Source organism: Penicillium alfredii, assembly GCF_028826965.1.
Source record: "Penicillium alfredii strain IBT 34128 chromosome Unknown utg000010l_segment0_segment0, whole genome shotgun sequence".
Taxonomy (NCBI): Eukaryota; Fungi; Ascomycota; class Eurotiomycetes; order Eurotiales; family Aspergillaceae; genus Penicillium; species Penicillium alfredii.
This window is the reverse complement of record NW_026622707.1, coordinates 1,616,743-1,629,992: the sequence shown is the minus strand read 5'-3', so window position 1 is coordinate 1,629,992 and position 13,250 is coordinate 1,616,743. Positions and strand designations below refer to the sequence as shown.

Sequence of the window (13,250 nt, the reverse complement as noted above, 5' to 3'; positions counted from 1 at the left end):
TGTATACACATACAATACCGTTGGATACCGTTGGACGGTATTGTGAACTCACACACATACAGTACAAGAGCGTGAGAGAGTAGGCTGGACAAGCCCAGAACCCCCTGAAAGTGTGTAAAGTCCAGGTAACAGCTACCTCCCCCAGCAGTGTTCCAGCCACACTCGAGCGAGGTACCCTGTACTCCTGTATGGTGCTTGTAAATTAGATCCGACAAACCCCCCGAATTCCCAAAATAACAGCATTTTCCCTTCTCCTTCCTCCCAACCACCCCCTTCCCTTCGCTCTTTGCCTCTTTGTTTCTGTTTTGTATCCATCACCAATTCTTCCCCTTCTTTTCTTGCCTTTCGTTTTTCCCGAGGGAAGAAGGTTTGGAGGAGAGGCACGCTCGATCTTTCTTTTTGAATTTGGCGCTTGCCGTGAGAGTTTCCCCTCAGACTTGCGACGGGGACCCAATTCTCTCTTTTCACTCGTTATCATCGGGTTTGACACTCGACACTTTTTACTCTCCCACGCCCTCTTTTTTATCGTGCAAACCAAGAATCCCATCGAGTACCACTCGCGCGTTCATTCCGACTGCCCTGTTTCCATGTTGCAATAATCCCAGGTCCGACTTTGTGAAGAGTATTTCGTTGTATGGGTCGTGATTGAGGTAAGATTGCCAGTGGACAGCACCGCCATCCCTCAAGGGGTTGAAATAATGTCCCATCCGAATTCATCATCTGATGTATGATTTCTATCAGTGCCATCACTAGCGATTCGATTACGACACATTCACCATGTCGGGTTATCCGGGAGGCCATTATGATGATGGCTACGGTCACCCGGGCCATGGGGACTCCTACTACCAGGATGACCATGCCCAGGGCTATTATGACCACAATGACTATGGGGATGGGTACTACGATCGAGGGTAGGTCAAAGTGCCGAATCACTGCGGACCGGCATGAGAGACTAAACGGTGACAGGGGTTACTACGGCGCGGATGCTGGCCACGGATACGCCGATGGGGGATACTACGAGGCTGGTCACCACGACGACTACTATGGGGACCAGTACTACGACCAGGGCCAGATGGGCTACGGAGGGCAAGGTCGGCGACACGACTCAGAGGAAGACTCGGAGACTTTCAGTGACTTCACCATGAGGTCCGAGACTGCCCGCGCCGCCGACATGGACTACTACGGGCGAGGAGATGAACGCTACAACAGTTATGCCGACAGCCAGTATGGCCGAGGCTATGGCTACCGCCCGCCGTCGTCTCAGATCTCCTACGGTGCCAACCGATCATCCGGCGCCTCGACGCCCGTCTATGGTATGGACTATGGCAACGCTCTGCCGGCTGGCCAGCGATCGCGGGAGCCGTACCCTGCCTGGACCTCCGATGCGCAGATTCCGCTCTCGAAGGAAGAGGTGGAGGACATCTTCCTTGATCTGGTCAACAAGTTCGGGTTCCAGCGTGACAGCATGCGTAACATGTACGACCACTTGATGACGCTGTTGGATTCCCGCGCATCTCGCATGACGCCCAACCAAGCCTTGCTGTCACTCCACGCCGATTATATTGGTGGTGAGAACGCCAACTACCGACGCTGGTACTTCGCCGCGCATTTGGACCTGGACGATGCGGTCGGTTTCGCCAACATGAAACTTGGCAAGGCGGACCGTAAAACCAGGAAAGCGCGCAAGGCTGCTCAGAAGGCTGCGAAGAAGAACCCCGAGAACGAGGAGGAGACCCTCGAGGCCCTGGAAGGAGACAACAGTTTGGAAGCGGCCGAGTACCGGTGGAAGTCGCGCATGAACCGGATGTCACAGCATGACCGTGTTCGCCAACTCGCTCTCTACCTGATGATTTGGGGTGAGGCCAACCAAGTTCGCTTCTTGCCCGAGTGTATTTGTTTCATTTTCAAGTGTGCCGATGACTATTACTCGTCGCCCGAGTGCCAGAACCGAGTTGAGCCGGTGGAGGAGCTCACCTACCTCAACGAGATCATCACTCCTCTCTATCAATTTTGTCGTGACCAGGGATATGAGGTCATGGACGGCAAATACGTTCGTCGCGAGCGTGATCACAACGAGATCATCGGTTATGATGACATGAACCAACTGTTCTGGTACCCAGAGGGCATCGAGCGCATCCACTTCGAGGACAAGACTCGTCTGGTCGATGTCCCTCCGACAGAGAGATGGACGAAACTAAAAGACGTGGTTTGGAACAAGGCGTTCTTCAAGACATACAAGGAAACTCGTTCTTGGTTCCACATGGTTACGAACTTCAACCGCATCTGGGTCATCCACCTGGGGTCTTTCTGGTTCTTCACAGCTTACAATGCTCCGACGCTCTACACCCACAACTACTCGCAACAGTTGGACAACCGGCCTTCGTCTGACAAATACCTCGCAGCCGTCGGCCTTGGTGGTGCGTTGGTGGCCTTTATTCAGATCTTTGCCACCATTTGCGAATGGCTGTATGTTCCCCGGAGGTGGGCTGGCGCGCAGCATCTCCGGAAGCGCTTCTTTTTCCTTCTCGGTGTCTTTCTTATCAATCTTGTCCCCGGTGTGTTCGTTCTGAAGTTCCTTGACAAAATCCCGGACAAGAAGACGCAGCACGCAGTCGGCCTCGCAGTCGGCATCGTCCACTTCGTTTTGGCCCTCCTCACATTCGCCTTCTTCGCCATCCAACCGCTCGGCGGTCTGTTTGGCAACTACATGAAGAAGCATGGTCGACAATACGTCGCCAGCCAGACATTTACTGCAAGCTTCCCCCGCCTCCAAGGTAACGACATGTGGATGTCTTACGGGTTGTGGGTCTGTGTCTTCGGCGCCAAATTGGCAGAGTCCTACTTCTTCTTGACCCTGTCATTCAAGGATCCGATCCGGATTTTGTCGCCCATGAGCATCCACCAATGTGCCGGTGTCATGTACATCAAGAACCAACTCTGCCACACGCAGCCCCAAATCCTCCTGGGACTGATGTTCTTTATGGACCTGACGCTTTTCTTCCTGGACAGTTACCTGTGGTACATTATCTGCAACACCATTTTCTCGGTGGCGCGATCCTTCTATCTCGGTGTCTCGATTTGGTCCCCGTGGAGAAACATTTTCTCTCGTCTCCCAAAGCGCATCTACTCAAAGGTTCTTGCCACCACAGACATGGAGATCAAGTATAAGCCGAAGGTTCTTATCTCACAGGTGTGGAACGCCATTATCATCTCGATGTACCGAGAGCATTTGCTCGCCATCGACCATGTGCAGAAGTTGCTCTATCATCAGGTACCTTCCGAGCAAGAGGGCAAACGTACTCTGCGGGCCCCCACCTTCTTCGTCTCGCAGGAGGACCAGTCCTTCAAGACTGAATTTTTCCCTGCTGGTAGTGAGGCTGAGCGTCGGATTTCTTTCTTCGCGCAGTCCCTCTCGACCCCCATGCCCGAACCTCTTCCGGTCGACAACATGCCAACTTTCAGCGTGCTCATTCCTCACTACAGCGAGAAGATCTTGTTGTCACTCCGTGAGATCATTCGCGAGGATGAACCGTACTCCCGTGTTACCCTCCTGGAATACTTGAAACAGCTCCACCCTCATGAATGGGATTGTTTCGTCAAGGACACCAAGATCCTTGCGGACGAGACATCGCAGTTCAATGGTGATTACGAGAAGACCGAGAAAGATGTCGCAAAGAGCAAGATCGACGATTTGCCCTTCTACTGCATTGGTTTCAAGTCAGCTGCACCAGAGTATACCCTGCGAACCAGAATCTGGGCTTCCCTCCGATCGCAAACTCTTTACAGAACCGTGTCCGGCTTCATGAACTACAGCCGCGCCATCAAGCTCCTCTACCGAGTCGAGAACCCGGAGGTGGTGCAAATGTTTGGCGGAAACTCGGAGAAGCTGGAACGTGAGCTCGAGCGCATGGCCCGTCGCAAGTTCCGAATCTGTGTTTCCATGCAGCGCTATGCGAAATTCAACAAGGACGAACGTGAGAACACCGAGTTCCTCCTCCGTGCCTACCCAGACCTGCAAATCGCCTACCTGGACGAGGAACCTCCTGTGAATGAGGGCGAGGAGCCTCGGTTGTACTCCGCCCTGATCGATGGCCACTGTGAATTGCTCGAGAACAACATGCGCAAGCCCAAGTTCCGCATCCAGCTCTCTGGCAACCCGATCCTCGGAGACGGAAAGTCAGACAACCAGAACCACTCCATCATTTTCTACCGCGGCGAGTACATCCAATTGATTGATGCCAACCAGGACAACTACCTTGAAGAGTGCCTCAAGATTCGCAGTGTTTTGGCCGAGTTCGAGGAGCTGACTACGGACAATGTTTCCCCCTACACTCCTGGCCTTCCCTCCCCTGATTCACACCCTGTCGCCATTCTCGGAGCTCGTGAATACATTTTCTCTGAGAGTGTTGGTGTTCTGGGTGACGTGGCTGCCTCCAAGGAACAAACGTTCGGAACTCTCTTCGCCCGTACCCTCGCTCAAATCGGCGGTAAACTCCACTACGGTCACCCTGATTTCCTGAACGCCACCTACATGACCACCCGTGGAGGTGTCTCCAAAGCCCAGAAAGGTCTGCACCTGAACGAGGATATTTACGCTGGTATGAATGCCATGCTTCGAGGAGGTCGAATCAAGCATTGCGAGTATTTCCAATGTGGTAAGGGTCGTGATCTCGGTTTCGGTTCCATCTTGAACTTCACCACCAAGATCGGCACGGGTATGGGTGAACAGATGCTTTCTCGGGAGTACTACTACCTGGGCACGCAGCTGCCTTTGGACCGGTTCCTGTCCTTCTACTATGCGCACCCCGGCTTCCATCTTAACAACATGTTCATCATGCTTTCGGTGCAAATGTTCATGATTGTGCTTATCAACCTCGGAGCCCTGAAGCATGAGACCATCACTTGCCAGTACAACCCCGATGTGCCTATCAAGGACCCGCTCCGACCAACTCTTTGCGCCAATCTCGTTCCCGTGATTGATTGGGTCAACCGTTGCGTCATTTCCATCTTTATCGTGTTCTTCATCTCTTTCGTCCCTCTCGGTGTCCAGGAATTGACCGAGCGAGGAGTGTGGCGTATGGCTACCCGTCTGGCGAAGCACTTTGGATCGTTCTCCTTCATGTTCGAGGTGTTCGTGTGTCAGATTTACGCCAACGCCGTTCATCAGAACTTGTCGTTTGGTGGTGCTCGGTACATTGGCACGGGCCGTGGTTTCGCAACGGCTCGTATTCCATTTGGTGTTCTGTATTCCCGATTCGCTGGTCCTTCGATCTACGCTGGTGCTCGACTTCTCCTCATGCTGTTGTTCTCCACGTCGACCGTGTGGACTCCGGCACTGATCTGGTTCTGGGTCTCTCTGTTGGCTCTCTGCATCTCGCCATTCCTCTTCAATCCTCACCAGTTTGCCTGGCACGACTTCTTCATCGACTACCGCGACTACCTCCGGTGGCTTTCCCGTGGCAACTCTAGATCTCATGCCTCATCTTGGATTGGGTTCTGTCGGTTGTCCCGCACGCGTATCACCGGTTACAAGCGCAAGCTTCTTGGTGTTCCGTCCGAGAAGGGCTCTGGTGACGTCCCGAGGGCACGTATTACGAACATCTTTTTCAGCGAGATCGTTGCTCCCCTGGTTATTTGCGCTGTGACGGTTGTCCCGTATTTCTACATCAATTCTAGGACAATGTTCTCCGACAATTACAAACAGGCCACCAACTCGGTCGCCCGTTTGGCCCTTGTCGCATTTGCTCCCGTTGCTGTCAATGCGGGTGTTGCCGGTGTATTCTTTGGTATGGCGTGTTGCATGGGACCCCTCTTGAGCATGTGCTGCAAGAAGTTTGGATCAGTCCTCGCCGCCATTGCACATGCCGTCGCAGTCATTGCTCTCATCGCCTTCTTTGAAGTCATGTTCTTCCTTGAATCCTTCAGCTGGCCCAGAACTATTTCCGGCATGATTGCGGTCATGGCTATTCAGCGGTTCGTGTACAAGTTGATTATCTCTCTCGCCCTGACCAGGGAGTTCAAGCATGACCAGTCCAACATTGCTTGGTGGACTGGGAAATGGTACAACATGGGCTGGCATTCCATGTCGCAGCCTGGACGTGAATTCCTCTGCAAGATTACTGAGTTGGGTTACTTCGCGGGTGATTTCGTTCTCGGTCACTTGCTCCTGTTCTCCATGCTCCCAGCCCTTGCCATCCCTTACGTGGATAAGTTCCACTCCGTGATTCTTTTCTGGCTGCGGCCTAGGTAAGCGCTAACATCCCCACGCTTTGATTCTTGTTGCTGACTGTTTCTCGCTGTAGTCGCCAAATTCGCCCTCCGATCTACTCGCTCAAACAATCCAAGCTCCGGAAGAGACGAGTCATCCGCTTCGCCATTCTGTATTTCGTGATGCTTGTGCTATTCGTTGTGATTATTGCCGCACCAGTCATTGTCCGCCACCAAAACTTCCTCAAGAGTATCTTTGGAGGTCTCTGGAGTTCCCCGCTGGGTCTCGCCCAAGGCGATACGAGCAAGTTAGGTCTGATCCAGCCGCTCGACAGCAACCTCAACGATACTGTGGCATGGTATACTGGCAGCGGACTTCCTGGCGATGGCTTTACGTCGAGCTCAGTCCCATCTCCCTCACCAGGAAACTGGAATTGGAATCCCAAGCTGTTTTGAGCGTATATGGGGATGGCTTGTACAAAATTTTGTGCTTCATTGAAGATTTGATTTGCTGCATCCTTTGACACTCCCGGCGCACATGTTGATTTTAATGAATGGCTTCAGTGTTTGTGCGAAATGACCGTTGTACCCTTTGGGGCCCATGTCCCCGCAACAATTTTTACCTTCGTTTCATGTTTTCGTTGCTTGTTTACCTCGACAAATCGAATTGCCTTTATGATAGACTTGAGATTTTTGTAAGATTGTTATCGCTCCATGGTGAAAATCCCGTCGCTGTTTGTAGAACATAACGTCCCCTGTCCTGGTCACGTGCGGGATCTCCCTGGTCCGTCGCTCCCCGAATGCTCTTCCTCCGTCTTCAATTGGTAATACTTCGGCCCTTGACTTTAGCTCCCTCGCTTTGGTCCAAGCCGATGTTTCTGCACTCGCAAACATCTCCCTGAACACCTAACCATGGACCTCCAGGAGACCCAGCGTCTCGTTTCCGAGTATCTCCACGAACTCGCCAACCTCTTCCACCGCGTTCCCGGGTCCGCAATCTTCCTTCGTTATGTGAAATCCAGCTACCAAGATGACCCTATTCGATCTGCGGTTGAGCTCTTCTTGTTTCTCTTCGCTGTGCGATATCTACTGGCCCCGAAGTATTCGACGAAGCCTGGCGTTGTGCCGCTCTCAGACGACGAAATCGATGACCTGGTGGATGAATGGACTCCGGAGCCTCTCGTTGGCAGCCCGACCACCCTGGAGGAGATGGAAGTCGACAAGCGAACAGTGATTGTTGGGTAAATCACGCCTTCCCTTTCTTACCCTCTCATCTGGCTGTCCTTAATTTCTTAACGACCCATCGCTGACACACGTTGGTGCGATGTACGCAGACCTGTCGGTCCCAAGTCTAAGCTGGCCAATGGCCGCACGGTCACCAATCTCGGCTCGTACAACTTCTACAATTTCAACACCAACGAGGCGCTCAAGGAGAAGGCGATTCAGACTCTCCGGAATTACGGTGTTGGGCCCTGCGGTCCCCGCGGTTTTTACGGTACCCAGGATGTTCATTTGAAGACTGAAGCGGATGTGGCTTCGTTCTTGGGCACCGCTGCCTGTATCATTTACTCCCAGGCCTTCTCGACCATTTCTAGTGTGATTCCGGCTTTCTCCAAACGCGGGGACATCATCGTGGCGGATAAGGGGGTCAGCTTCGCCATTCGGAAGGGCATTCAGATCTCGCGCAGCATTGTTCGCTGGTACGAGCACAATGACATGGAGGATCTGGAGCGGGTGCTCGCCAAGGTTACCAAGGAACAGGCAAGGAAGCCTTTGACTCGACGATTCATCATCACGGAGGGTCTCTTTGAGTCTCACGGTGACATGGTCGACCTCCCAAAAATCGTACGTCACCTAAGGCCGCATTGCTTGCAGGTCTACTTCTGTTTGCTGACTTCTATAGATCGAGTTGAGGCTCAAGTACAAATTCCGGTTGATCCTGGACGAAACCTGGTCGTTTGGTGTCCTGGGACGGACCGGCCGTGGTATCACGGAGCACCAAAATGTCGATGCTGCCGAGGTTGACATGATTGTGGGGTCCCTGGCTGGTCCCCTTGTTGCTGGCGGAGGCTTCTGCGCTGGGTCGGAGGAGATTGTGCACCACCAGCGGATCTCCGCTTCGGCGTACACTTTTTCTGCGGCTCTTCCTGCTTTGCTATCGACTACGGCCAGTGCCACAATCAACATTCTCCAGACCAATCCCGAGACAGTCTCCCAACTTCGGGAATACACCAAGGCGATGCGGGCTCAGCTGGATCCCCGAAGCGATTGGGTCTACTGCACCAGCGCACCTGAGAACCCGATCCTTATTCTCGTCATCAAACCGGAGGTTGTTGCTACCAAGAAACTTTCTCCTTCTGACCAGCAGTTCCTGCTCCAGGATGTCGTGGACGAGGTACGCAATCAAAATATTTTGCTATTCGGTGCTCCTTTTCTAACTTCTCTGCAGTGTCTGGCCAATGGCGTCCTCATCACACGCCTGAAAACTCTCGAAGACAACTTCGAGCCCAAGCAGGTCGTCCCGCCCTCACTCAAGGTGTGCGTTACTGTCGGACTCACCAAGAAGGAGATTGAGAAAGCGGGAACGACTATTCGGCACGCAATTACCAAAGTCATGAGCAAGAGGAGATGATTTCCTTTTGTTTCCTTCGTCTCGCATCTGACCATCGCTCACGCTCCTACGACCTTGGCCTTCACCGACTTGCTCTTCCACCACCCTATGTCCTAATGTCCCCTTTCTTTCCGTGTACTGTTAACCTTGTTCATATGCATCCCCTATTCTTATTGCATGTCTTGTACAGCACTGTTCTTCCTTTCTTGGGTGGCTCGACACTCAGTTGTGCATGATCTTAGATTGTTTAATACTATTCTTTACTGCTTGGTCCTTGCTAGGCTGTGTTTTTAATTTCTTTTGCTTTTCCCAATATGCCCCTGTTCTACCCCATAATACGCATGATCAAAGCACGCAGCCATGTTCAGCCTGGTCTACTGAAGCACTTGTGAGGCCAGTTCTCATTCCTAGGATCGAATGACCACGATTTCACCATGGGCCTCTTCTACTACACCCTTTTGGTTGGCCCCTTTCCAACACTCCGATTTGGACCCCTTCAACGTTTGGCATACAATTCCCTGACTCTCACATATTTGAAGGAGCGCACAGAGCACCCGTCGCTGAGCGACCTGCCAGGAATGGGACTGGCATTCCACGGCCCTTCCACCGACTCTCAACCACATTCCTCGTTCCGTTCCGACGACCAATCTGACCCATTGGATGGTCCCTGACAGCAAGATCTCTTGCCTTTCTAAGCAAGTCAGATGAGCCTTGTCTGTTTTATGTGATTCTCCAGCTAAGCGGAGAAAGATGCAAGTGAAATGCGAACCCCGTAGGTAGGGCCTTGATATCCCCCCATTCCACTTGCCACCCCATATCGGCTCGCTATGCTTGGGTCTCCTTCCCTTGAGTGTTTACATTGGGGTTGCTCACATACTATGCTTTCGCCAGAATTTCATTCCATTCCCCCTGGATCCCGGAGGTTTCTTTTTTCTTTTCTTGCTGAATATAACCTGCCGGATCGGCACATCGCGATACTTTCTGTGGACAAAAGGGATGACTTTTAGGTCACTCCTTCTGTGATGATCTCTCGCACTGATATCTAGCTTGTTGGTGTGTCTTGAGCCCTGTCACAGTATCCCTCCTATAGTGGGGTCTTTCATATAATGAAGCGCCTGTGTCAGGCGCTCCTGGCCCTATCACTGACCTGTGGTGTTTGGGCCGAGTCTCAGGGTAGGAAAGGCCCGAACGTGATATCTGATACAAGAAAAAAAACCCCTGCTAATCCTAGTCCTTGCACAGATGAGAAGCAATGCGTCAGAGAGCTCCAAACGGTCTCTGTCGCCGAGGTCGTGGTCTGGGTGAATGAACAAGGTGCCCCGATCAGTACGGAAACCAGTCACAGCCCTACTACAACGACGCACATCGTCAAGTGCCATGATGTTAGTAGTTTGTGATCTGTCTATAGAGCGGAGCAGCTTCTTCCTTTTTTTTTTTTTTTTTTTTTGAACGGTTATTGATTTCTTTTTTTATCGGTTTGCGATCATTAGCCGACTTTGAGTGTGCCGCAGCCTTCGATATCATCCTCTGACTCGGATGCTTCGAGCTCCTCCTCGGCTCAAGGTGCACCCCGGCCTGATGCCGGAGTGACTGACCGTGTTGGGCCCGCGAACGAGGAGCAAAGGAAGCCGCATCCTCCTGCACATCCTCCTCCTCCTCCGCCGCCTCCTCCGCATGCTCCTCCGCACCCGCATCCAGATGCCCATCCAAAACCGCCTGTCCACCCACATGGGCATTCAGATGGACACCCAGCCCTGCCCCGCAAATTCGGCATCTCCTACTCGCCCTACAACGCCGACAAGAGCTGCAAGACGCAAGCAGAGGTAGACAAAGACCTTGACAAGCTCCCACAGTACTCCTTCATCCGGATCTACGGCACAGACTGCGACCAAACGAGGACAGTAACAGCAGCAGCAAGACGCCACCACATGCAAGTCTTCGCTGGACTGTACGACCTGTCCGGGTTCCCAGACAGCCTAAAACCTATCAGCGAGGCAGCAGCCACAGGGCCCGACGGCAAAAAGGACTGGTCCATCTTCCACACCATCGCCATCGGCAACGAGCTCATCAACGGCGGCAAGACCGACCCGGCCAGGGTCACCGCCGCTGTCAACAAGGCCCGCTCTATCCTCCGTGACCAGGGCTACGAAGGCCCCGTCGTGACGGTCGACGCTTTCTCTGTGCTCCTCAAACACCCCGAGCTGTGCCATGCGTCGGATTACTGCGCTGCAAACTGCCACGCCTTCTTCGATGCCTCGCAGCAGCCCGACCATGCCGGCTCCTTTGCCCTGCACAAAGCCCTCGCTGTCTCCGAGGCCGCTGGTGGCAAGCACACTATCATCACGGAGTCGGGCTGGCCGCACGGCGGTAATGCTAATGGCGCTGCTGTGCCGTCGCCGGAGAACCAGCAGGCTGCTATTGCAAGTCTGCGGAAGAGTTTTGCGGATCGCGGGGGGATCTTGTTCTCTTTACTGCTTTTGATGACCTTTGGAAAAAGGACAATTCTTATACTTTTCAAGCGGAACGGTTCTGGGGTATCCAGTCTGGGCCGTAGTGGTTATTTTTTCTTTTGGTTCCTTTCTTTTCTTTCTCTATCTACCATTCTGGTTGGCCTGGTCTTTACTTCGCGAACTCGGCACATTAATCGTGTACATAATGTTTCTCTTTTTGCATAGGAGTTCTAGGAAAAAAGCAAAGCGCAACGCAGTTGGAATCCAGACAGACGTTAGGGCTTGGAACCGAGCAAGTTACTCAGAGAGTCCCGTGACTCTGTAGCATACTCGATGGGCTAACTGTCATCTCGACCCATGGTGATAATACCAGGGCCTGCTTCCACAACCTCTTAACACTCGAACTGGAATAGGGACAGCTATTATTAACACGGCCATTTGCGAGGCGTTGATTGCATCTATAGACTATTTGTACATGATCGACAGAGATTTGTGCATGAACTGGAGGAGTCAATCCCAAGAACAACTGCACAACTCATCGACGTTTGCCGGGATGATCAGCTTTCCAAGGACGGTCCCGGCCCAAGACGAAGGCATCGAGCCGACGCATCCAGCCCTGGGAGCCGACCAGCTCGCGAAATGCGCTTTGGTTGGGCGGCAACTCCCACCAGGACTCCTTGTTCGGTCTGCCCTGGCGACGGAGATCTGCCTCGTCGTAGCGCTGGCGGACGATACTCACCAGCACGTCGCGAGTGCGGCGATTGGGGTCGAGGCCGGCGGTCTCCATTTCACGGAGAAGTGAGATGACGGCGGGGGAGGTCGCTGCATTCGCGCCAGTAGAAATGCAGCATCTCGTTATACAGGTCGGTGGAGGCGCCGAGGAGCGAGGACGTGCGGCCGTGGGCTTTGATGGTGGAGCGGAATTGGCTGATCAGCGGCGAGTCTGGGAAGTGCGCGTTGAGGAGGCGGAAGGCGATCAGAAGGGTTTGGGGATACAGCGTCGCCACGACGGGGGACACGGGCACCACTTCTGGGATTTTGAGCGGCAGATTCGGCACTGACGCCGGGTCGGTCGGTTGGGGTGCAGCCGTCATCAATGCGTCGCCCAGGTGGTGCAGCATGGAAAAGATCCGGCCCTTGCATACATCCCAGATGCCCATGTCGCCTTTGCCGTCGTCGATGGCGGCGAACAGGGCGGCCTCGATGTTCCGCGCCTCGCGCTGTACCACCATGTCGACAGCCTCTTGCAATGAGATTTCGATATCGATTCCATTAGAGGTCGCCGGTTCCGAATAGCCCAAGTCCCTCAGTTTCAGGCCCCGTGACGGAACATGAGTCTCCCACTCCTCTGGCTGACTGGAGAGTGGAGCCTGTTCCTGCTCCTGGTCTTCTCCCTTGGGCTTGGTGGCGTTGTGGTGTTTTGTGGGGTTCCGCTCCTCGAGGTAAGAATCAAACATTGCCAACATCTTGGATATCTCTTCTTGCCTTTCCTGCCTTTCCTGGCTCGACGTTTCTGGCTGCAATGCCCCCGGGCTGGCTAGCTCTCCACTATTCGTGGTCTCAAGCTGCTCCAGCAGTCCCCCAAACACCCTCCTCTCTTCTTCAGTTATGGTTCTCACCTTTCGCTGTAGCTGCTGTAAAGATCGGGCCTTTCGGGATGAAACTGATGCCGCACGTTTCCGTAGAAAGCTTTTCCGGGGCTTGGGCTGGGTTGCTGGATCTGGGGGCACAGATCCTTCAGAAACATGTGGACTTTGCTCATCCCCTACTAAGGGTGTGTCGCTAGACTGGACAGCATCATTCTCAGGGGTGGCGTTCCCGGTTGTATAGAGACGCTGAAGTCGGGAATTGAATAAATTTCGAGACAGATGCGACGGCCGCAGGGTTCGAGTATGGTAGAGGAAGGGAGCTGGTGATTGTGCCACTGTGGACACAATCAACCTCCGCGAGACGTGCATTGCCATAGGATTGGGGATGTGTTT

At 53.3% G+C, this 13,250-nt stretch overlaps 5 protein-coding genes across 5 annotated transcripts; 4 read left to right on the top strand and 1 right to left on the bottom strand.

Annotated features, from left to right (window-relative positions):
* Window positions 1-777: 777 nt before the first annotated feature.
* On the top strand, window positions 778-6,663 carry NUU61_008167 (1,3-beta-glucan synthase; the record flags this gene model as incomplete). Its single annotated transcript, XM_056658692.1, has 3 exons — window positions 778-911; window positions 967-6,246; window positions 6,303-6,663. The coding sequence occupies 3 exons, from the start codon at window positions 778-780 to the stop codon at window positions 6,661-6,663; spliced, it is 5,775 nt and encodes a 1,924-aa protein (XP_056508985.1).
* Window positions 6,664-7,119: 456 nt separating this feature from the next.
* On the top strand, window positions 7,120-8,839 carry lcbA (serine C-palmitoyltransferase subunit lcbA; the record flags this gene model as incomplete). Its single annotated transcript, XM_056658691.1, has 4 exons — window positions 7,120-7,448; window positions 7,542-8,052; window positions 8,111-8,602; window positions 8,657-8,839. The coding sequence occupies 4 exons, from the start codon at window positions 7,120-7,122 to the stop codon at window positions 8,837-8,839; spliced, it is 1,515 nt and encodes a 504-aa protein (XP_056508984.1).
* Window positions 8,840-9,252: 413 nt separating this feature from the next.
* NUU61_008165 (uncharacterized protein) lies at window positions 9,253-9,489 on the top strand (the record flags this gene model as incomplete). The annotated part of the gene is made up of 1 exon (XM_056658690.1): window positions 9,253-9,489. The coding sequence occupies one exon, from the start codon at window positions 9,253-9,255 to the stop codon at window positions 9,487-9,489; it is 237 nt and encodes a 78-aa protein (XP_056508983.1).
* Window positions 9,490-9,924: 435 nt separating this feature from the next.
* scw4 (putative cell wall glucanase (Scw4)) lies at window positions 9,925-11,372 on the top strand (the record flags this gene model as incomplete). Its single annotated transcript, XM_056658689.1, has 3 exons — window positions 9,925-10,211; window positions 10,320-11,254; window positions 11,338-11,372. The coding sequence occupies 3 exons, from the start codon at window positions 9,925-9,927 to the stop codon at window positions 11,370-11,372; spliced, it is 1,257 nt and encodes a 418-aa protein (XP_056508982.1).
* Window positions 11,373-11,803: 431 nt separating this feature from the next.
* NUU61_008163 (uncharacterized protein) lies at window positions 11,804-13,226 on the bottom strand (the record flags this gene model as incomplete). The annotated part of the gene is made up of 2 exons (XM_056658688.1): window positions 11,804-12,090; window positions 12,146-13,226. The coding sequence occupies 2 exons, from the start codon at window positions 13,224-13,226 to the stop codon at window positions 11,804-11,806; spliced, it is 1,368 nt and encodes a 455-aa protein (XP_056508981.1).
* Window positions 13,227-13,250: the final 24 nt, after the last annotated feature.